This window comes from Anomaloglossus baeobatrachus, chromosome 5 (genome assembly GCF_048569485.1).
Source record: "Anomaloglossus baeobatrachus isolate aAnoBae1 chromosome 5, aAnoBae1.hap1, whole genome shotgun sequence".
Lineage (NCBI taxonomy): Eukaryota > Metazoa > Chordata > Amphibia > Anura > Aromobatidae > Anomaloglossus > Anomaloglossus baeobatrachus.
In genome coordinates this window covers 351465199-351490190 of record NC_134357.1, presented here as the reverse complement: position 1 = coordinate 351490190, position 24992 = coordinate 351465199, and the positions used below count along the sequence as shown (strand labels likewise).

Below are 24992 nucleotides of genomic sequence, written 5' to 3'. Positions count from 1 at the left end.
GTTTCAGTTCTCCGATATTCCTTCGGATTGAATTTACTTTAAACCAGTTTATAATTCTTTTCCTCCTTCTTGCTTTTGCACCAAAACTGAGGAGCCCGTGGGAGCACGGGGGTGTATAGGCAGAAGGGGAGGGGCTTTACACTTTTAGTGTAATACTTTGTGCGGCCTCCGGAGGCATAGCCTATACACCCAATTGTCTGGGTCTCCCAATTGGAGCTAGAAGAAAAGGAATTTACGGTAAGTAAACAAAATTCCCTTCTTTCTCAGGTGCCGCACTTTTAGTACCATGGCCGGGTGCCTTAATAACCTGAGATTAACCCTATATCTGCAGGTTAATGGTGTTATTAGATATGACAGGTTCATTAAAATGAGTCCTGTGACTGCCTCCTCATTATGTCAGATTGCCTCATTGCTCTGTGGTATGCACAGTATGCCAGCACACTAGTAGAACTATTGGTTACTCCTCCATTTCTGATCTGCAGCGCTGTTTTGCTTTTCTTAGAAGTAATGCAATTTGCTGAATCTTCTTATAATCTTGCTAATTCTGTAGCTGGGGACGCTGGAAGGATATCCTTACACTTGGCCGATTCAAATGGCATTTAAACGAAAAGGATATGGAGATGATCTGCAGGGCATTGCTGGTTTACTGTGTCAAGCATTACAAAGGAGATGAGAAGATCAAAAGCTTCATCTGGGACCTGATAACTCCCACAAAGGACGGCTACAACCAAGCTCTGCAAAACCACTCAGGTACTGGGGGGGCAGGGGGTAATAGCTTATGTTCTGTTCTTATCAGCCTGTGATGTATGAATGGTGCTCCTCATTGGTGGAGAATGTGTAATGGATTTGTACAATCCTGATCCTTTTTGTAAAATCCACATCTATGTGTTTACAACATATTCTGTAAATAGGACAAAACTGTATGAGGTGTCAATACAGTTCTAAAGTAGTGCTGTCCAATCGGTGGGACAGAATATTTTTTCTAGACCTTAAATGATGCCTGAGTATCATTTCTATGTAAATGTCAGACAATCGCCCTGAGAAGAACAGCCTCAAAAAAAGCATCTTCTCTTGCAATTAATTCCCCCCCATTTCTTGTCCCCCTGCATCTTATTAGACCTATAAGCAGATTTATCATAGGTACACATATGCGGATTTGTGGTTTCTGCAAAGTTTTCCTGACTAGTCTTTTGGACATATGGCACAGCTTCTAGTTCAGCTGATGTGTCCTGAAAGCTGCAGTTAAGCAGGACATCTCTCCCAAAGCTTCCAATTAGCCTTCTTACTTACAGATGTAAGCCTCTATTAATAGGGAGTGGAATATGGAGTGTCATCTGTCCAATTTAGCCTGTCGTATCATAATTTATAATTACGTGGAATGATTACTGTTCCTAGAGCTCGCTATTGGTTTTACTGTATGGTATGGTTAATGCGGCAGGACTAGAGATGAGTGGTCCAAACAGTAAAGCTTGGTGTTTGTACTGAAAACAGACTTTACAGAATAAAAGGTTCGGAGTTCGGGTGTTTTACGTATGCGGACCAGTCGAGCGAGCATTGCTGTGCTCAGGTACATTCGGTGCTCGACCCAGTGCGAGCCACTTGCAGTGTTTGAATGGCTCTCAAGGGGGGTAAAATCAGCATCATCAGATCTAGTGTGTACAGAAAAATTAATGAAAAGACCCTTCCTCCCCCGTAAGTTTTCTGTTTATGGCTGCCTGTATGTGGGCGGAGACCCGAACTGCCCAATTATTGATGTCCAGTGAGGTTTAGGTCAAATCCAGGTCCCAAACTGAACTTTATCCAAAGTCTGTCTGAACGCACAGAACCCAAACTTCAACGTGTCCACTCACCTGTAGGCGGGAGCAGTCTAGTCAGTGTGGCAATGAAGCCTTACATCGGTAAGCTACTGCTACAGATGCCTCCATCTTGTGCTGTGATACCAGTAGGAGAATCCCTTATAAATATAAACTTACCACAAATTAGACACACTGTGTATAAAGTGGCAATAAAGTTTCCAAAACTACGATCAAGAGTGTCGTCCCCCCCAACAGTGTATACACAAAACAGACCACACCAGCTTGCTTACTGTGAACAGGGTATTAACCCCTTCACGACCTTTGACGTATCTATCCTTCATGGAGCGTGTCATGTTAAGCCCCGCTCCCTGCCGCGGGCAGGCGGCGATCGGCACACATATCAGCTGTTTTCAACAGCTGAAGTGTGCCTGCATGTTGCGAGTGGAATCGCTTCCACTCGCAACATTTAACCCCTTAAATCTCGCTGCCAAAGTCTGGCAGCGAGATCTATATGCACGCGGCCATGATTTTTACTTACTGCTGCCCCCACCGGAAGTCACGTGCGTGATCACGTGACTTTCGGTAGTTGCCATGGTAGCACAGGGTCATGTGATGACGCCTGCAGCTATGACGTTTCACTTTCGTTTGCACCCGGCCCAGAGCCGAATGAAACAGGAAGTGACCGTATCTGCTGTTTACAGCTGTGTAGCTGTGATCAGCAGATAGATCAGAGCGATTGGATTCCTGATCGCTATAGCCCCCTAGGGGGACTAGTAAAATAAAAAAAAAAAAAGTTTTAAAAAATAAAAAAAAAACAAACCTAAAAGTTCAAATCACCCCCCTTTCACCCCATTGAAAATTAAAGGGTTAAAAAAAAATAAATATACACATATTTGGTATTGCCGCGTTCAGAAATGCCCGATCTATCAAAATCTAAAATCAATTAATTTGATTGGTAAACGGCGTAGTGGCAAAAAAATTCCAAACGCCAAAATTACGTTTTCTTCAGCGCTCTATTGGGAGACCCAGACGATTGGGTGTATAGCACTGCCTCCGGAGGCCACACAAAGCAATTACACTAAAAAGTGTAAGGCCCCTCCCCTTCTGGCTATACACCCCCAGTGGGATCACTGGCTCACCAGTTTTCTGCTTTGTGCGAAGGAGGTCAGACATCCACGCATAGCTCCACTGTTTGTAGTCAGCAGTAGCTGCTGGCTATATCGGATGGAAGAAAAGAGGGCCCATATGGGGCCCCCAGCATGCTCCCTTCTCACCCGCGGTGGTGCTTGTAAGGTTGAGGTACCTATTGCTGGTACAGAGGCTGGAGCCCACATGCTGTTTTCCTTCCACATCCCCTTAGGGCTCTGTGGAAGTGGGATCTTACCGGCCTCCAAGCCCTGAGGCCGGGCTCCATCCACAGACCCATAGAACCTGCTGGATTTGGAGCGGGAGTGCCGTTCAGGGACAAGGCCCTGCAACTTTCAGGTACTCTGTGTCCCCGGCAGGCACGGACACTCTCAAGGCTTGCTGAGCGTTATAGTGCGCCGGGGACAGTAGCGCTGTGCGCTGGGGTTAGGTCACTGCAGCTTTGCTGAGTGACGTTACATGTTGGGAACTACTGCGCCGACCGCTACTGGAGCGGCGGCGCAGCTGCGACTTGTGGTGCGCCGGGGACTTGCGCCGACCGCGCTTTTACGGCGGCGGCGCTTCTAACTTTAGCCCCCGGCTTCTGCGGCCTAGCGCCGCTTCGTTCCCGCCCCCACCCTGTCAATCAGGGTAGGGGAGAGACGCTGCTCAATTGGCAGCGCCGAGGGCTGGAGCTCTATTTACATGCTCCAGCCCTCTCACTAGGCACAGTGGGAAGCAGGCTTCCCGCTCTTCGTCTGTATACGCCCAGGGCCCGCCCCCCCTCTCCACAAGGACGCCGGCAGCCATTACACATGCGGTCTGGCTGGGGAAAGGCAGCAGGCTCTGGGAGACCCAGACTAAAGGGATTTCGGCCACCACACACCCGCTCCTAAGCGGGCGGTAAGCTGCACTTTAGTGCTGGCCCCACTTGTGCCTCAGTGTTATATTAGTGTACTTTTTTCTTAGTACCATATATATATATAGTTGCACTGTAAGGTCGCTTCTTGGCTGGACACCCTGTACTGCTCTGAGGAGGCAGCAACATGTCATCCGCAAAACGCAAGGGTGCCAAGGCACAGGCTGTGTACACTGTTTGTACTGCATGTGGGGCTGATCTACCGGCAGGCTCCAAAGACTCACATTGTATGCAATGTTCAGTCCCAGTGGCACTCCGTCAGCCAGAGCCTAATGTGGTGGTAGCCCAGGCAGAGACGCCTGTGAACCCTGCCCCGGTGACGGGGACAGACTTTGCAGTTTTTGCTGACAAAATGTCTGTGACTATGTTAAAAATCCTGGAGACCTTGCAGTCCAGGCCAGTTACTCAGACCATGGACACTGCTGTGTCTATGCTCTCCGGTCCCCCTCAGTTGGAACTAATCCGTACTTCAAGGGGGTCTCAAGCATCACAGGCTGAAGTCTCTGACTCAGATGACAGTCCCAGGCAGCCTAAGCGAGCTCGCTGGGAAAGACCCTCCACGTCCTCACACTGCTCAGGGTCTCAGCGAGAGGAGTCTCTCTGTGATGAGACTGAGGACGGGGATCAGGATTCTATTCCTGAGGCTCCTTTCAATCTGGATGCCCCTGATGGTGACGCCATGGTTAATGACCTTATATCGGCAATTAATAGACTGTTGGATATTTCTCCCCCAGCCCCTTCTGAAGAGGAGGCAGCGGCACAGCAGGAGAAGTTCCATTTCCTGTATCCCAAGCGTAAATTAAGTGCTTTTTTGGACCACTCTGACTTCAGAGAATCGATCCAGAAACACGACGCTCATCCAGATAAGCGTTTCTCTAAACGTTCTAAGGATACCCGTTACCCTTTTCCTGCTGAGGTGACCAAACGCTGGACCCAGTGTCCAAAGGTGGATCCCCCAATTTCCAAGCTTGCGGCTAGATCCATAGTCGCAGTAGAGGATGGCGCTTCACTTAAAGATGCCAACGACAGATAGATGGACCTTTGGTTGAAATCTGTCTATGAAGCTATCGGCGCGTCGTTTGCTCCAGCATTCGCGGCCGTGTGGGCACTCCAAGCTATTTCAGCTGGTTTAGCACAGGTGGATGCTGTCATACATCCAGCAGTGCCGCAGGTGGCGTCCCTAACTTCGCAAATGTCTGCGTTTGCGACCTATGCTATCAATGCTGTCCTAGAATCTACGAGCCGTACCGCTATGGCGTCCGCCAATTCTGTGGTTTTGCGCAGAGCCTTGTGGTTAAAGGACTGGAAAGCAGATGCTGGTTCCAAAAAATGCTTAACCAGCTTGCCATTATCCAGAGACAGACTGTTTGGTGAGCCATTGGCTGAAATCATAAAACAGTCCAAGGGTAAGGACTCTTCCTTACCACAGCCCAGAGCAAGTAAACCTCAACAGAAAAAGTGGCAGTCGAGGTTTCGGTCCTTTCGAGGCTCGGGCAAGGCCCAATTCTCCTCGTCCAAAAGGACTCAGAAAGAACAAGGGAGCTCAGATTCCTGGCGGGCTCACTCACGCCCCAGGAAAGCAAATGGAGGAACCGCTTCCAAAGCGGCTACCTCATGACTTTCGGCCTCCTCCCTCCGCATCCTCGGTCGGTGGCAGGCTCTCCCGCTTTTGCGACATTTGGCTGTCACAGGTCAAGGACCGGTGGGTAACAGACATTTTGTCTCGCGGGTACAGAATCGAGTTCAGTTCTCGACCTCCACTTCGGTTCTTCAGAACCTCCCCACACCCCAACCGAGCAGATGCCCTGCTGCAGGCGGTGGACTCTCTAAGAGCAGAAGGAGTCGTGATCCCTGTCCCCCCTCAGGAACGGGGGCGAGGATTTTACTCCAATCTCTTTGTGGTTCCAAAAAAGGACGGCTCCTTCCGTCCTGTTCTGGACCTAAAACTGCTCAACAAGCATGTGAACGCCAGGCGGTTCCGGATGGAATCCCTCCGCTCAGTCATTGCCTCAATGTCTCAAGGAGATTTCATAGCATCAATAGACATCAAAGATGCTTATCTCCACGTGCCGATTGCTACAGAGCACCAACGCTTTCTACGCTTCGTGATAGGAGACGACCATCTTCAGTTCGTAGCTCTGCCATTTGGTCTGGCGACAGCCCCTCGGGTGTTCACCAAGATCATGGCGGCAGTGGTAGCAGTCTTGCACTCTCACGGACATTCTGTGATCCCTTACTTGGACGATCTACTGGTCAAGGCACCCTCTCAAGAGGCATGCCAACTCAGCCTGAATGTTGCACTGGAGACTCTCCAGGCGTTCGGGTGGATCATCAACTTCCCAAAGTCGACCTAATGGCGTCACGGCACAACAACAAGGTCCCAACCTTCATGGCACGGTCTCGCGATCAAAGAGCGCTGGCGGCAGACGCCCTAGTGCAAGATTGGTCGCAGTTCCGGCTCCCTTATGTGTTTCCACCTCTGGCACTCTTGCCCAGAGTGCTACGCAAGATCAGATCCGATTGCAGCCGCGTCATACTGGTCGCCCCAGACTGGCCGAGGAGGGCGTGGTATCCGGATCTGTGGCAGCTCACGGTCGGCCAACCGTGGGCACTACCAGACCGACCAGACTTACTGTCCCAAGGGCCGTTTTTCCATCGGAATTCTGCGGCCCTGAACCTGACTGTGTGGCCATTGAGTCCTGGATCCTAGCGTCTTCAGGATTGTCCCAAGGGGTCGTTGCCACCATGAGACAGGCTAGGAAGCCCACGTCCGCTAAGATCTACCACAGAACGTGGAGGATATTCTTATCCTGGTCCTCTGCTCAGGGAGTGTCTCCCTGGCCATTTGCATTGCCTACCTTTCTTTCTTTCCTGCAATCTGGGTTAGAAAAAGGTTTGTCGCTCAGCTCCCTTAAAGGTCAGGTCTCGGCGCTATCCGTCTTTTTTCAGAGGCGTTTGGCACGCCTTCCTAAGGTGCGCACGTTCCTGCAGGGGGTTTGTCATATTGTACCCCCGTACAAGCGGCCGTTGGATCCATGGGATCTGAACAGGGTACTAGTTGCCCTCCAGAAGCCGCCCTTCGAGCCTCTGAGGGAGGTTTCACTTTCTAGACTATCACAGAAAGTGGCTTTTCTGGTAGCGATCACATCTCTTCGGAGAGTGTCTGAGCTGGCAGCACTATCATCCAAGGCTCCCTTCCTGGTCTTCCACCAGGACAAGGTTGTGCTGCGCCCCATTCAGGAGTTTCTCCCGAAGGTGGTATCCTCTTTTCATCTTAATCAGGATATCTCTTTGCCTTCGTTTTGTCCTCATGCAGTTCATCGGTATGAGAAAGATTTACATTTGTTAGATCTGGTGAGAGCACTCAGAATCTACATTTCCCGCACGGCGCCCTTGCGCCGTTCGGATGCACTCTTTGTCCTTGTCGCTGGTCAGCGCAAAGGGTCGCAGGCTTCTAAGGCCACCCTGGCTCGATGGATCAAAGAACCAATTCTTGAAGCCTACCGTTCTGCTGGGCTTCCGGTTCCATCAGGGCTGAAGGCCCATTCTACCAGAGCCGTGGGTGCATCCTGGGCATTACGACACCAGGCTACGGCTCAACAGGTGTGCCAGGCAGCTACCTGGTCGAGTCTGCACACTTTCACCAAACATTATCAGGTGCATACCTATGCTTCGGCGGACGCCAGCCTAGGTAGAAGAGTCCTGCAGGCGGCAGTTGCCTCCCCGTAGGGGAGGGCTGTCTTGCAGCTCTAACATGAGGTATTTCTTTACCCACCCAGGGACAGCTTTTGGACGTCCCAATCGTCTGGGTCTCCCAATAGAGCGCTGAAGAAGAAGGGAATTTTGTTACTTACCGTAAATTCCTTTTCTTCTAGCTCTTATTGGGAGACCCAGCACCCGCCCTGTTGTCCTTCGGGATTTTTGGTTTGTTTGCGGGTACACATGTTGTTCATGTTGAACGGTTTTCAGTTCTCCGTTGTTACTCGGAGAGAATTTGTTTAAACCAGTTATTGGCTTTCCTCCTTCTTGCTTTTGCACTAAAACTGGTGAGCCAGTGATCCCACTGGGGGTGTATAGCCAGAAGGGGAGGGGCCTTACACTTTTTAGTGTAATTGCTTTGTGTGGCCTCCGGAGGCAGTGCTATACACCCAATCGTCTGGGTCTCCCAATAAGAGCTAGAAGAAAAGGAATTTACGGTAAGTAACAAAATTCCCTTCTTTTGGTCGCCACATGTTTTACGCAAATTGCAATAACAGGCGATCAAAACGTAGCATCTGCGCAAAAATGGTACCATTAAAAATGTCAGCTCGAGATGCAAAAAATAAGCAGTCACTGAGCCATAGATCCAGAAAACTGAAAACGCTACGTGTTTCGGAAAATGGCGCAAAATGTGCGCCACTTTTATTGGACAAGCTTGTGAAATTATTTTAACCCCTTAGATACAAGTAAACCTATACATGTTTGGTGTCTACAAACTCGCATCGACCTGAGGCATCACATAGATACATCAGTTTTACCATATAGTGAACACGGTGAATAAAACATCCCAAAAACTATTGTGCGATCACACTTTTTTTGCAGTTTTTCCACACTTGGAATTTTTTTTGCTGTTTTCCAGTACACTGTATGGTAAAACCTATGGTTTCATTTAAAAGTACAACTCGTCCCGCAAAAAACAAGGTCTCCTATGGCAAGATTGACAGAAAAATAAAAAAGGTACGGCTCTCGGAAGAAGGGGAGCAAAAAACAAAAACGGAACGTGCCCGGGGGCTGAAGGGGTTAAAGTCAACGTGTCAGGTGCAATATATACCCAGAACCACGAGCAGTTCTTGGTGCATATTGCTAATCCCTGCCTAACTGTCCCTGTATTTAGTAGCAAACATAAAGAGATCTTTAGAAAAAGTATTTCTAAAGATCCTTTATGATATGCTAATGAGCGCAAGGATTAGTTGCAAGTGTGTTTCTGCGCTCATTCTGCCCACAGTGGTGTGTTATCGTGTTATTCAATGCCCATTGCCTAGCATCATTAGCGGTGACGCGCATACCTGTGTCCGTTGTCACCACATCAGACGCCGGGCAGTGCGCATGATCAAAATTCCCGGTACTTCCTGTCATGCGCACTATGAAGCCAGGTGTACACATCCCAGCTTCAGAGAGTTCTAATGCGCATGACTGGAAGTGCCCGGGACTTCTGATCATGTGCACTTCTTCGCGTCTGATGCGGTGATAAAGGACACAGGTAAGTGCGTCACCGCTAATGACGCTAGGCAAGAAAAGGTTGAATTCTAGAGATGCTTTTGAGGTGTAGGTGACATGAGTGAGCAAGTGATCAGATGTAAGGAGTGAAGGAGAGATCTTTGTCAAATATGACCCCAATTGGTAGATGATGGTGCACAAGTAGAATCCAATGCCATACAAAGTAAGAAGTAAGCTTGGCACTCATATGCAGATTAATGACATTTATTTCAAAATCCAAAGATAAACAGACACAGATGTTTCAGTCTTTTTTAGACCTTCATCAGTGTGCGCTGTGCTTTATCTTATCAAGCTTCAGGATGGATGGGTGCTATTATTACAGACCGCAGTATCCATTCCCTGAAACTCCGCCCACAGCCCAGGGACCCACCTCTGTGATGCTGGGTCTACTTCCAATTCCAGAAATTGACATCACCGGACATCAGAGGTCACTCCAGCTCAGGTCACATGGTGGGGGATGAGCGGACAGTGATAGTGCTGCTCACAGGCAGAATGGACAACAGAAGGTATTTAGAAAAAGCTTTCTGTCTCAGCTTAACACCGATGTGGCCACTATGCTTTGTAATGGACCACCTAATCTAAAGTCCCTGCCCTTAGTAATATACTCCCCCGCTGCCGTCTTCACCTTTTATCGGTGGTGCTCCAGTTCCTCGGCTGTAACTTGTGAGTGCAACTTCTGACTGCTGGAAGTCTAAACTAACGGTCACAAGCAGAATATACAGTAGTGTATTCAGAGTGCACACATGTAATTTCTTGACATTTCGATTTTGAAGAATCTTTTTCAAAAAGTCACAGTTTAGGGGAGAATCTTTATCGAGTGCTGTGACATGTTGCAGCACCCTATAAAGATACCCCAATGCCCTTTGCTTCTCCTCTAAACTGCAACTTTTTGAAAAAGATTCTTCAAATCGAAACATCAAAGTCATTCATAGCCGCAAGCAAAAAGCATTTCTTTATCTCCTCATGTGAATGCACCACTTGTTCCACTGTAAATAAATGTAACTTTTTTTTCTCTTTAGCGTGACCGATCGAGTGTGCCATGAATAATTCTTCTGGCAACAATCACAAGAGCTCAGTGTTAGTCTATGAGAGCAAGAACAAGGCTCTCATAGACTTAAATTGAGTTGTGACTTCCGGATCGCTCCTGCAAACCCTGGAACAATCCGACAAGTCACAACCTGCTGAAGACTGACTGCAGCTGCGGTGATAAAAAGTGAAGATGGCTGAAGGTAATTATGAGACTGGGGCCAGGGACAATAGATTAGGAGCACCACTATAGTGCTATAATAAAATAAAACCCGCTGGAGTGGTGCTTTAAAGCTTCAATGCTTGTAAGGCTGCTTTCACACACCAGTTTTTTTGCAACAGGCACAATCCGGCTCAAAAACCTATGCAACGGATGCGGCGAAAAAAACGGATCCGATGCATAAGTTTTTCCATGTGGCCTGTCCGTTTTTTGACAGATCCGGTTTGATACTGCGCATGCGCAGTTGAAAAAAACTCATCCGGCCGCTGGATGTGGTTTTTTGCCGCAGGACGCCGCATTCAGCGTCCATAGGCTTGCATTGTAAATTGCGCCGGATCCGGCGCAATGCAGTTTTTCGCCGCAGACAAAAACGCTGCAAACAACGTTCCATTTGGCCGCCGCATTGGCTAAATATGCCGCATTCGGCAAAAAACGGACGCAACGCAAGGCCATGCGGCACAATCCAGCACTAATGCAAGTCTATGAGGAAAAAAAGCATCAGGCGGCAAAAAAAAAAAACAGATGCGTTTTTCTGCAAAGTGCCGGATTGTGCCTGATTTAAAAAAACTGATGTGTCAAAGCAGCCTAAGGGTACTTTCACACATCCGGATTTTTGATCTGCGGCACAATACGGCGTTCTGCAGAAAAACCGCAACCGGCTTTTGTAACGCCGGTTGCGTTTTTTTTTGCATAGACTTACATTAGTGCCGTATTGTGCCGCAGGGGCTTGCGTTCGGTCCGGTTTTTGCCGCATGCGGCAGATTTAGCCGATGCGGCGGCCGGATCAAATGTTCCCTGCAACGTTTTTTGCTCCGGCAAAAAACACCGCATCGCGCCGCATCCGGCCGCTGCGGCGCATTTTTCAATGCATACCTATGGAGGCCGGATGCGGCGCGATGCGGAAAAAACCGCATCCGGTCGCCGCATGCGGTTTTTTCCACTGCGCATGCTCAGTAGCATGCCGCAACCGGAAAAAATCGGACGGGCCGCATCTAAAAACTTATGCAAAGGATGCGGTGTTTTCGCCGCATCCGTTGCATAGTTTTCACAGCCGGATTGAGCCGCAGGGCTCAAACCGGATGTGTGAAAGTAGCCTAAGGCACCACTGCAGAGCCTAGTCCTGCTCTCAGGTAACAATGGATACAATTGTAGCAGTATAGGCAATTTTTTTTCTGTATTACATAACCTGGATTCCAACATGAAACAAAGTAGAGAAGTTTGTGCAGCTGCTGATATATTTAGCTCACCTTACACCACAGAGAATTGTCTTTTTGATTTGTGTATTTGTCATTTGCTGCAGGTTTGTCTGCACCAGTCCCACGTGGTAGAAAAGGGAAGAAAATGAAGAACCAGATGTTACTCCCAGAGATCAAGAACGCAGATTGGCTTGCTAGCTGCAACCCTGAGATTGTCCTGCATGATGACAGCTATAAAAAGCACCTGAAGCAGCACTGCAATAAGTAAGTGGAAGGGCTCGCTCACGTGTTGCTGCACTGTACCGAGGGTACTTTATTTATTTAAAAAAAAAATATGTATGTATATGTATATATATATATATTTATATTTATATATATATATATATATGTATATATATGTGTATGTATATGTGTATATATATGTGTATATATATATATATATATATATATATATATATATATATATATATATATATATACATATATATATATATATATATATATATATATATATATATATATATATATATATATGTATATACAGTTAGGTCCAGAAATCTTTGGACAGTGACACAATTTTCGCGAGTTGGGCTCTGCATGCCACCACATTGGATTTGAAATGAAACCTCTACCACAGAATTCAAGTGCAGATTGTAACGTTTAATTTGAAGGTTTGAATAAAAATATCTGATAGAAATTGTAGGAATTGTACACATTTCTTTACAAACACTCCACATTTTAGGAGGTCAAAAGTAATTGGACAAATAAACCAAACCCAAAAAAAAATTTTTTATTTTCAATATTTTGTTGCGAATCCTTTGGAGGCAATCACTGCCTTAAGTCTGGAACCCATGGACATCACCAAACGCTGGGTTTCCTCCTTCTTCATGCTTTGCCAGGCCTTTACAGCCGCAGCCTTCAGGTCTTGCTTGTTTGTGGGTCTTTCTGTCTTAAGTCTGGATTTGAGCAAGTGAAATGCATGCTCAATTGGGTTAAGATCTGGTGATTGACTTGGCCATTGCAGAATGTTCCACTTTTTTGCACTCATGAACTCCTGGGTAGCTTTGGCTGTATGCTTGGGGTCATTGTCCATCTGTACTATGAAGCGCCGTCCGATCAACTTTGCGGCATTTGGCTGAATCTGGGCTGAAAGTATATCCCGGTACACTTCAGAATTCATCCGGCTACTCTTGTCTGCTGTTATGTCATCAATAAACACAAGTGACCCAGTGCTATTGAAAGCCATGCATGCCCATGCCATCACGTTGCCTCAACCATGTTTTACAGAGGATGTGGTGTGCCTTGGATCATGTGCCATTCCCTTTCTTCTCCAAACTTTTTTCTTCCCATCATTCTGGTACAGGTTGATCTTGGTCTCATCTGTCCATAGAATACTTTTCCAGAACTGAGCTGGCTTCATGAGGTGTTTTTCAGCAAATTTAACTCTGGCCTGTCTATTTTTGGAATTGATGAATGGTTTGCATCTAGATGTGAACCCTTTGTATTTACTTTCATGGAGTCTTCTCTTTACTGTTGACTTAGAGACAGATACACCTACTTCACTGAGAGTGTTCTGGACTTCAGTTGATGTTGTGAACGGGTTCTTCTTCACCAAAGAAAGTATGCGGCGATCATCCACCACTGTTGTCATCCGTGGACGCCCAGGCCTTTTTGAGTTCCCAAGCTCACCAGTCAATTCCTTTTTTCTCAGAATGTACCCGACTGTTGATTTTGCTACTCCAAGCATGTCTGCTATCTCTCTGATGGATTTTTTCTTTTTTTTCAGTCTCAGGATGTTCTGCTTCACCTCAATTGAGAGTTCCTTAGACCGCATGTTGTCTGGTCACAGCAACAGCTTCCAAATGCAAAACCACACACCTGTAATCAACCCCAGACCTTTTAACTACTTCATTGATTACAGGTTAACGAGGGAGACGCCTTCAGAGTTAATTGCTGCCCTTAGAGTCCCTTGTCCAATTACTTTTGGTCCCTTGAAAAAGAGGAGGCTATGCATTACAGAGCTATGATTCCTAAACCCTTTCTCCGATTTGGATGTGAAAACTCTCATATTGCAGCTGGGAGTGTGCACTTTCAGCCCATATTATATATATAATTGTATTTCTGAACATGTTTTTGTAAACAGCTAAAATAACAAAACTTGTGTCACTGTCCAAATATTTCTGGACCTAACTGTATATATATATATATATATATATATATATATATATATATATATATACATATATATATATATATATATATACATATACATACATACATACATACATACATACATACATACATACATACATACATACATACACACACGTCTGATCTGTTTGTGTCAATTTTTCTTCAAGGTGAAAACTCCTTTAATATTTCTTACCAATAGTATTTGAATACTACATCAAGGATAAGTAACATACACTTGACATGTTCTAAGTTCTGAAAAACTGTGAGGATATTGTGCCCTAAAAGCTAATTTCATTGAAGTTAAAATGTGTAATTTCTTCGGCGCTCTATTGGGAGACCCAGACGATTGGGTGTATAGCTACTGCCTCCGGAGGCCACACAAAGCATTACACTAAAAAGTGTAAGGCCCCTCCCCTTCTGGCTATACACCCCCAGTGGGATCACTGGCTCACCAGTTTTCTGCTTTGTGCGAAGGAGGTCAGACATCCACGCATAGCTCCACTGTTTAGTCAGCAGTAGCTGCTGACTATATCGGATGGAAGAAAAGAGGGCCCATATAGGGCCCCCAGCATGCTCCCTTCTCACCCCGCTTGTGGTTTGTAAGGTTGAGGTACCTATTGCTGGTACGGCGGCTGGAGCCCACATGCTGTTTTCCTTCCACATCCCCCTGAGGGGCTCTGAGGAAGTGGGATCTTACCGGCCCCAAAGCCCTGAGGCCGGGCTCCATCCACAGACCCATTGAACCTGCTGGATACGGAGCTGGGTACCGTTCAGGGACATGGCCCTGCACCATTCAGGTACTCTGTGTCCCCGTACACAGGCACATCACACTCCAGACTTGCTGGGTGTGCTAGTGCGCCGGGGACAGTAAAGGGTTACAGTCACTGCAGCCTAGCTGAGTGACTTTATGTATGGGGAACTACCGCGCCGGACGCTCCGGGAGCGGCGGCGCGGCTGGGACTTGTAGTGCGCCGGGGACTTAGCGCCGACCGCGCTTTTACGGCGGCGGCGCTTATAAATCCAGTCCCCGGCTTTTGCGGCCTAGCTCCGCTTCGTTCCCGCCCCCACCCTGTCAATCAGGGTAGGGGAGAGACGCTGTACAATCAGCAGCGCCGAGGGCTGGAGCCTTATTTACATGCTCCAGCCCTCTCACTGGACTCTGTGGGACGCCGGTTTCCCGCTCTGACTTGGGGGCACGCCCACGGCCCGCCCCTACTCACACGAGCTGGAGAAGGACGCCGGCGGCCATTCCTGCAGTCCGAGCTGAGAGATCGGACTCTGGGCGACCAGGCACAGGACTAGGGCGACCACACACCCGCTTATAGGCGGGCGGTAAGCGGCACCTGAAGTGCTGACCCCACTAAATACCGCAGTTGTCCATTTGTATTTTTATGCTTATACTGCATAGGTCGCTATTTTTGGCTTTATGCCCTCTTAGATGGCGACACATCAGCAGCAGGAAAGCAGGGGTGCTAAGGCACAGGCTTTCTATGCTGCTTGTATTGCATGTACTGAAGTGTTCATGTGTATTTATGCTTGTATGCTATACACTGCACTGTACGGTCGCTAGTCTGGGCTATTTTCGCCTAGAATGACTAGACTACAGCAGCAGAAAAGCAGGGGTGCTGAGGCACAGGTTTTTTCTATGCTGCTTGTATTGCAGGGGTTGCAGTGTTCATTTGTACTTATGCTTGTATGCTATACATTGCACTGTATGGTCGATATTCTGGGCTATATTCCCCTAGATGGCTAGTCTACAGCAGCAGAAAAGCAGGGGTGCCAAGGCACAGGCTTCTATGCTGCTTGTATTGCATGTGCTGCAGTGTTCATGGTACTTTATGCTTGTATGCTATAAATTGCATTGTACGGTCGCCATTCTTGGCTCCATGTCCTAGATGGCTAGTCGGCAGCAGCATATAAGCAACACAGGCTTTCGATGCTGTTTTTACTGCATGTGACACTGCTCTACTAGACGTGGCCAAAGGAACCACCTGTCAACCCTGTCCAAGGACAGGGATGGAGTTGCATTGGGATAGAGACTTGCAGTCCGGACAGGCCATGGGCAAATCATTGCTCCCTGGCCACCCTCATTGGGAATAAAATCGGTTCCCCGGGGGGGGTCCCAGGAGGCTCTCTGTATGATGAGGCAGACGTAGCTCATCAGGACTTTGATCCTGCCAACGCTCTCAATCCGGATACACCGGATGGTGACGCCATAAGGAATGATCCTATAGCGTCCATCAATGGAATGTTGGATCTTTCTCCCTCAGCTCCCCCAGCGGAGGAGTCAGCTTCACAGCAGGAGAAGTCCCATTTCAGTAGCTCAAACGTATTTTGAGTTTTTTTCTGGCCACGCTGACTTCAGAGAAGCAGTCCAGGAACACCACGCTTCCAGATAAGCGTTTTCTCCAAACGTATTAAGGATACACGTTATCCTTTTCCCCCTGACGTGGTCAAGCGCGGGACCCAGGGTCCAAAGGTGGATTCTCCAATCTCCAGGCTTGCGGCTAGAGCTATAGTTGCAGTGGAGATGGGACTTCACTTAAAGATGCCAGACAGATAGACTGTGGTTGAAATCTGTCTATGAGGCTATCGGCGTGTCGGTTGCTCCGGCATTTACAGCCGTATGGGCACCCTAAGCTTTTCAGCTGTCCTTGCACAGCTGGTCTTGAGCATATGTACATTTGTGCCGCAGGGGCGTCCGTATCCTCGCAATGTCTGCATTGCGCCTTACCCTATTAATGCTGTCCTGGAAGGACAGTCGAGGTTTCGGTCCTTCCCAAGCTCGGGCAGGTCCCAATTGTCCTCGTCCAAAAGAGCTGAAAATCCTCAGAGGGGCTCAGTTTCCGGGGGCTCAATCACGCCCAAGGAAGGCAGCCGGAGGAACCGCTACCAAGGCGGTCTCCTCATGACTCTCAGCTCTCTCATCTCTCCGCATCCGCGGTTGATGGCAGACTCGCTCGCCTTTGGCGACATTTAGCTGCCACAGGTCACAGACCGGTGGGTGAGGGACATTGTGCCCACGGGCACAGGACAGAGTTCTGTTCTCGTCCTCCGACTCGATTCTTCAGAACGTCCCCACCTCCCCACCGAGCCGATGCTCTTCTGCAGGCAGAAGGAGTGGTAATCCCTGTTCCTCTTCAGGAACAAGACACGGTTTTCCTCCAATCTGGTTGTGGTGCCAAAAAAGGATGGCTCTTTCCGTTCCGTTCTGGACCTAAAACTGCTCAACAAGCACGTGGAGGCCAGGCGGTTCCGGATGAAACCCTCCGCTCCGTCATTGCCTCAATGTCTCAAGGATATTTCCTAGCATCAATAGACATCAAAGATGCTTATCTCCACGTGCCGATTGCTACAGAGCACCAATGTTTTCTACGTTTCGTGATGGGAGACGACCATCTTCAGTTCGTAGCTCTGCCATTCGGTCTGGCGACAACCCCACGGGTGTTCACCAAGGTCATGGCGGCAGTGGTAGCAGTCTTGCACTCACAGGGACACTCTGTGATCCCTTACTTGGACGATCTACTTGTCAAGGCACCCTCTCAAGAGGCATGCCAATTCAGCCTGAATGTTGCGCTGGAGACTCTCCAGACGTTCGGGTGGATCATCGACTTCTCAAAGTCAAACCTGTCACCGACCCAATCACTAACGTCTCTTGGTATGGAGTTCATACTCTCTCAGCGATAGTGAAGCTTCCGCTGGACAAGCAGCGGTCACTACAGACTGGGGTGCAGACTCTCCGTCAAGGTCAGTCGCACTCCTTAAGACGCCTCATGCACTTCCTCGGGAAGATGGTGGCGGCAATGGAGGCGGTTCCGTTTGCGCAGTTTCATCTGCGTCCTCTTATTGGGACATTCTCCGCCAATGGGACGGGAAGTCAACATCCCTGAACAGGAAAGTCTCCTTTTCACAGAAGGACTCTCTGCAATGGTGGCTTCTTCCCACCTCATTATCACAGGGAAGATCCTTCCTACCACCGTCTTGGGCGGTAGTCACGACAGGCGCGAGTCTGTCAGGGTGGGGAGCAGTTTTTTCTCCACCACAGGGCTCAGGGTACGTGGACTCAGCAGGAGTCCACCCTTCAGATCAAGGTTCTGGAAATCAGAGCAGTGTATCTTGCCCTACTAGCCTTCCAGCAGTGGCTGGAAGGAAAGCAGATCCGAATTCAGTCGGACAACTCCACAGCGGTGGCATACATCAATCACCAAGGAGGGACACGCAGTCGGCAAGCCTTCCAGGAAGTCCGGCGGATTCTGACGTGGGTGGAAGCCACGGCCTCCACCGTATCCGCAGTTCACATCCCCGGCGTAGAAAACTGGGAAGCAGACTTCCTCAGCCGCCAGGGCATGGACGCAGGGGAATGGTCCCTTCGCCCGGACGTGTTTCAGGAAATCTGTAGCCGCTGGGGAAGGCCGGACGTCGACCTCATGGCGTCCAGGCACAACAACAAGGTCCCAACCTTCATAGCACGGTCTCGCGATCACAGAACTCTGGCGGCAGACGCCTTAGTGCAAGATTGGTCGCAGTTCCGGCTCCCTTATGTGTTTCCACCTCTGGCACTCTTGCCCAGAGTGCTACGCAAGATCAGATCCGACTGCAGCCGCGTCATACTCGTCGCCCCAGACTGGCCAAGGAGGGCGTGGTATCCGGATCTGTGGCATCTCACGGTCGGCCAACCGTCGGCACTACCAGACCGACCAGACTTACTGTCCCAAGGGCCGTTTTTTCCATCGGAATTCTGCGGCCCTGAACCTGACTGTGTGGCCATTGAGTCCTGGATCCTAGGGTCTTCAGGATTATCCCAAGGGGTCGTTGCCACCATGAGACAGGCTAGGAAGCCCACGTCCGCTAAGATCTACCACAGAACGTGGAGGATATTCTTATCCTGGTGCTCTGCTCAGGGAGTGTCTCCCTGGCCTTTTGCATTGCCTACCTTTTTTTCTTTCCTGCAATCTGGGTTAGAAAAAGGTTTGTCGCTCGGCTCCCTTAAAGGGCAAGTCTCGGCGCTATCCGTCTTTTTTTCAAAAGCGTCTAGCACGACTTCCTAAGGTGCGCACGTTCCTGCAGGGGGTTGTCATATTGTACCCCCGTACAAGCGGCCGTTAGATCCATGGGATCTGAACAGGGTACTAGTTGCCCTCCAGAAGCCGCCCTTCGAGCCTCTGAGGGAGGTTTCACTTTCTAGACTATCACAGAAAGTGGCTTTTCTGGTAGCGATCACATCTCTTCGGAGAGTGTCTGAGCTAGCAGCGCTGTCATCCAAGGCTCCTTTCCTGGTCTTCCACCAGGACAAGGTAGTGCTGCGCCCCATTCAGGAGTTTCTCCCGAAGGTGGTATCCTCTTTTCATCTTAATCAGGATATCTCTTTGCCTTCGTTTTATCCTCATGCAGTTCCTCGGTGTGAGAAGGATTTACATTTGTTAGATCTGGTGAGAGCACTCAGAATCTACATTTCCCGCACGGCGCCCTTGCGCCGTTCGGATGCACTCTTTGTCCTTGTCGCTGGTAAGCGCAAAGGGTCGCAGGCTTCTAAGGCCACCCTGGCTCGATGGATCAAAGAACCAATTCTTGAAGCCTACCGTTCTGCTGGGCTTCCGGTTCCATCAGGGCTGAAGGCCCATTCTACCAGAGCCGTGGGTGCGTCCTGGGCATTACGACACCAGGCTACGGCTCAACAGGTGTGCCAGGCAGCTACCTGGTCGAGTCTGCACACTTTCACCAAACATTGTCAGGTGCATACCTATGCTTCGGCGGACGCCAGCCTAGGTAGAAGAGTCCTGCAGGCGGCAGTTGCCTCCCCGTAGGGGAGGGCTGTCTTGCAGCTCTAACATGAGGTATTTCTTTACCCACCCAGGGACAGCTTTTGGACGTCCCAATCGTCTGGGTCTCCCAATAGAGCGCCGAAGAAGAAGGGAATTTTGTTACTTACCGTAAATTCCTTTTCTTCTAGCTCTTATTGGGAGACCCAGCACCCGCCCTGTTGTCCTTCGGGATTTTTGGGTTTTTTTCGGGTACACATGTTGTTCATGTTGAACGGTTTTTCAGTTCTCCGATGTTACTCGGAGTGAATTTGTTTAACCAAGTTATTGGCTTTCCTCCTTCTTGCTTTTGCACTAAAACTGGTGAGCCAGTGATCCCACTGGGGGTGTATAGCCAGAAGGGGAGGGGCCTTACACTTTTTAGTGTAATGCTTTGTGTGGCCTCCGGAGGCAGTAGCTATACGCCCAATCGTCTGGGTCTCCCAATAAGAGCTAGAAGAAAAGGAATTTACGGTAAGTAACAAAATTCCCTTCTTTTGTGTAATTGAATTTAGATTTCTTTTGTGTGGAGTGTAATTTAGACTGAACAGTGTCTTTGCCTTTTCATAGGGTCCTTCTTCGAGTGCGCATGCTTTACTACCTCAAGGCAGAAGTTTTGGGGGGTGCTGCTGTCAAGGCTTTGGAAGGTATAAACGTGAGGTGAGGATAAAAGCAACTAGTTTTGATACATCTGAATGGTATATTAGATGGTGTACATTACATTCGTGGAGTCAGTGATCTTAGATTCCTAAGACTGGGATAAAATAATAAACTAGTGTGTCTTACTAGAACTAGACCAGGGCAAGGTTATTAAAACCGGAGTTTATTATTTAAGGCTGGCTGATGTGGAAGGGAAAGATATTTATGGAAAACCCCATTAAGATCCACTCCGAATACTGTTTGTTAAATCCTTAGAATTTCAATATCCTACCTGTAAAGGCTCCTTTACACACTGCAACATCGCTAGCGATATCGCTGTAACGTCACCGGTTTTGTGACGTAATAGCGACCTACCCAGCGACATTGCAGTGTGTGTCACGCATCAGCGACCTGGCCCCCCGCTGTGAGGTCGCTGATCGTTACAAATCTATCAGGAACATTTTTTGGTCCTTTGTTTCCCGCTGCGCAGCATGTATCGGTGTGTTTGACACCGTTACGACATTGTTAGCGACTTAGAACCCAGCCCGTAGGCGTGCTATAGCGTTCCCTTTCCCGCTCCCTTACCTCCGATTGGTGGTTGCTGTTGCGTTCTGATTGGGCGGCTTTCACTGAAAAGAAGGCAACTTTAGCGCTTCCGTCCTTTGTTTCAAAGCTACCTTGTTCCTGAGCGTGCTGGTTTGCGGATCATTAGAGAGTTCTCCAGTCTGAAATACTATAAAGCCTATACGGTAAGCATCATTTGATTGAAGCTGTATTGATGCTGCATAGATAAACCAGTGTGGAGTCGCCGCACAGATAACTCTACAAAGATCCGCTAAGCAACAGTAGCTCAAGAACAAAGGATATACAAGCGCAACTTTTGCTAATCTTTTCAAGCTCTGGGTCGCCAATAAGAACGCACTAGCGATCACCAATCGGAGCTGAGGGGGGCGTGTAAAAAGGACACCTAGGTGGCTTCAGCGCCAAACACCACACCCTAACATAGGTGTGAGTCGTCAAATAGCTGCTGTGTGACACGTCCCCAACGACCAGCGAGGTCGTTCTGCAGGTCCGTATCTCTGCTGCATCGTTGGCCAGATCTGCCTGTTTGACAGCTCACCAGCGGCTTTCCAGCGATCTCGGCCAGGTCGGGATCGCTGGTGGGATCGCTAGAAAGTCTGTGTGTAAAGGGGCCTTAAGGAACTTTGCCCCTTAAACTTCCTATTAGTTAATTTGCTAAAAGAGAAATCCAAACCTACACTAATGCAGCTCTCTAATAAAGTGTATGAACTAATGAGAAATAGGATTCTCATGTGGGCAGGTATTACAATAATCCGTTTCTGATCAGTTCCCTTTCTGTTACAGAGACTTGGACGTCCTGTTACCTGACATAGATTATGTAGAAATACCTGTGGACTGGTGGGATGCAGACGCTGATAAATCCCTACTTGTTGGCGTTTATAAGCATGGTACATATCTATTGTCAACCAGAATGTATGTACATGGTCTGTAATTAAAGCACTTGGTGGTCATTGTACTGTATGATGGGGTTTTTTTGTCCTTTTTTAGGTTATGAACGATATTGTGCCATGAGAGCAGATCCAACCCTTTGCTTTCTAGAGAAAGTGGGGATGCCAGATAAGAATTCCTTATCAGCTGATGGACTTAATGATGTGGCTCCTGATGTAGCAGAGCGGTAAGGAATCACATGGATTCATTAAATTTGCATTATACTTTGTTCAATTTATTCTAAAGGTTATGTATCTTTCTTTGTCGCTCCATTGGGAGACCCAGACAATTGGGTGTATAGGCTATGCCTCCGGAGGCCGCACAAAGTATTACACTAAAAGTGTAAAGCCCCTCCCCTTCTGCCTATACACCCCCTGTGCTCCCACGGGCTCCTCAGTTTTTTTGCTTTGTGCGAAGGAGGCAGACATGCACGCACAGCTCCACAGATTGGTCAGCAGCAGCTGCTGACTATATCGGATGGAAGAAAAGTGGGCCCATATAGGGCCCCCAGCATGCTCCCTTCTCACCCCACTCTTGTCGGCGGTGTGGTTAAGGTTGAGGTATCCATTGCGGGTACGGAGGCTGGAGCCCACATGCTGTTTTCCTTCCCCATCCCCCTTAGGGCTCTGGGTGAAGTGGGATCCTATCGGTCTCCAGGCACTGAGACCGTGCTTCATCCACAACTCCTGTGGAGCCTGCTGGATAGGAGCCGGGTATCGTTCAGGGACATGGCCCTGCTACTTGGAGGTACTCTGTATCCCTGTGGGGACAGCGCACAGCAACACTCCAGCTTTGCTGGGTGTGCTAGTGCACCGGGGACCGCGGCGCTGACCGGGTTAATATGTGCCATTACACACTCAGCGTTGCTGAGTGTGTTTATGTATAGGGACTGCCGCACTGACCGCCGCTGCCATGGAAACACCGCGGCACGGCTGGGACTTGTAGTGCGCCGGGGACTTCCACGCCGGCCGCGCTTTTACGGCGGCCGCGTTTATTACTAGAGTCCCCGGCTTTTTGCGGCCTAGTTTCCTTTCTTCCCACCCCCAGCCCTGACAGGCAGGGGAAGGGCGGGACGCTGCACAGAACGAGCAGCACTGAGGGCTGGAGCATGCTTTGCATACTCCATCCCCCTCACTGCGCACAGTGCGGGCACCAGTTCCCGCACTTTCTGGGTCACGCCCACGGCTCCCTCCTCTCCTCAGGACGCCGGCAGCCATTCCTGTCAGCTCCTCGGACGCTGCAGAGGGGGACAAAGTCTGGGAGACCCAGGCAGGGACTCTGGTGGCCTCACAACCGCTTTAAGCGGGTGGTAAGCAGCACCTGTGGTGCTAGCCCCATTGTGCAGTAGTGTAACATTATATGTTTATGGTATATATATTTTACACTGTATGGTGCACAGTTGATTTGTGGCTATATACCCTATTGTGTTGCTCAGGGAAGATAATAGCATGGCGCCCACGAAAGGCAGGGGTGCCAAAACACAGGCTTTTTATGCTGCCTGCGCCGCATGTACGACCCCGCTACCGGCAGGTTCCGCTGACCCTCATTGTGTGCACTGTTCGGCCCCTGTGGCACTTACTCAGCCAGAGCCTCTGCTAAGAGGGGCCCAGGGGGAGCCACCTGCTGACACTGTCCAGGTGACGGGGACGGAGTTTGCAAAACTCTCTGAGACTATGGCTAAGATACTAGAAGCCTTGCAGTCCAGGCCGGTATCTCAGCACAGGGACTCTGTTGAATCTTTGTTCCCTGGCCCACCTCAGTTGGACCAACAATGTGCTCCCGGGGTATCTCATGGGTCCCAGGCTGAGGGTTCTGACACAGACCCCAGCCCCAGACCGACTAAGCGAGCTCGCTTAGAATTTCCCTCGACATCATCATATTGTGCAGGGTCTCAGAGGGGGGAATCTCTGGTTGATGAAGCGGAGACAGTTGATCAGGATTCTGATCCTGAGGCCGCTCTCAATCTTGATACTCCTGACGGGGACGCCATAGTGAACGATCTTATTGCGTCCATCAATCTAATGCTGGATATTTCTCCCTCAGCTCCTCCGGCGGAGGAGTCGGCTTCTCAGCAGGAGAAATTCCGTTTCAGGTTTCCCAAGCGTACACCGAGTATGTTTCTGGACCACTCTGATTTCAGAGAGGCAGTCCAGAATCACCATGCTTGTCCAGATAAGCGTTTTTCTAAGCGCCTTAAGGATACACGTTATCCCTTTCCCCCTGACGTGGTCAAAAGTTGGGCTCAGTGTCCCAAAGTGGATCCTCCAATCTCCAGACTGGCAGCTAGATCCATACTTGCAGTGGAAGATGGGGCTTCACTCAAAGATGCCACTGACAGGCAGATGGAGCTCTGGTTGAAATCCATCTATGAAGCTATCGGCGCTTCTTTTGCCCCAGCATTCGCAGCCGTATGGGCGCTACAAGCTATCTCAGCAGGTCAAGCGCAAATTGACGCAGCCACACGCACGTCCACGCCACAGGTGGCGTCCATAACCACTCAGACGTCGGCATTTGCGTCTTACGCTATTAATGCTGTCCTGGACTCTGCGAGCCGTACGGCGGTTGCAGCCGCCAATTCGGTGGTACTACGCAGGGCCTTGTGGCTACGGGAATGGAAGGCAGATTCTGCTTCCAAAAAGCGCTTAACCAGTTTGCCAATTTCTGGCGACCGATTGTTTGGCGAGCGTTTGGATGAAATCATCAAACAATCCAAGGGAAAGGATACATCCTTACCCCAGCCCAAACCGAACATACCCCAACAGAGGAGGGGGCAGTCGAGGTTTCGGTCCTTTCGGGGCGCGGGCAGGTCCCAATTCTCCTTGTCCAAAAGGCCTCAGAAAGATCAAAGGAACTCTGATGCATGGCGGTCTAAGTCACGTCCTAAAAAGACCACCGGAGGTGCCGCTACCAAAGCGGCTTCCTCATGACTTTCGGCCTCCTCACTCCGCATCCTCGGTCGGTGGCAGGCTCTCCCGCTTTTGTGACACCTGGCTGCCACGGGTAAAAGACCGTTGGGTGAGAGACATTCTGTCTCACAGTTACAAGATAGAGTTCACCTCTCGTCCCCCGACTCGATTCTTCAGGTCATCCCCGCCTCCCGAGCGAGCCGAGGCTCTTCTGCAGGCGCTGGGCACTCTGAAAGCAGAAAGAGTGGTGGTCCCTGTTCCTCTTCAGCAACAGGGCCACGGTTTTTACTCCAACTTGTTTGTGGTCCCAAAGAAGGACGGGTCTTTCCGTCCTGTCCTGGACCTGAAACTTCTCAACAAACACGTAAAGACCAGGCGGTTCCGGATGGAATCCCTCCGCTCCGTCATC

At 49.3% G+C, this 24992-nt stretch overlaps 1 protein-coding gene across 3 annotated transcripts in view; it reads left to right on the top strand.

Annotated features, from left to right (window-relative positions):
- The window catches only part of CHD6 (chromodomain helicase DNA binding protein 6), a 338823-nt gene that overhangs the window by 261716 nt on the left and 52115 nt on the right, over window positions 1-24992 (top strand). For all 3 annotated transcript variants that reach the window (XM_075349913.1, XM_075349914.1, XM_075349912.1), the window contains exons 22-26: window positions 551-750; window positions 11643-11802; window positions 20100-20189; window positions 21534-21637; window positions 21738-21864. In XM_075349913.1, coding sequence (XP_075206028.1) covers window positions 551-750; window positions 11643-11802; window positions 20100-20189; window positions 21534-21637; window positions 21738-21864 — 681 coding nt within the window. The remainder of the gene's footprint in view (window positions 1-550; window positions 751-11642; window positions 11803-20099; window positions 20190-21533; window positions 21638-21737; window positions 21865-24992) is intronic.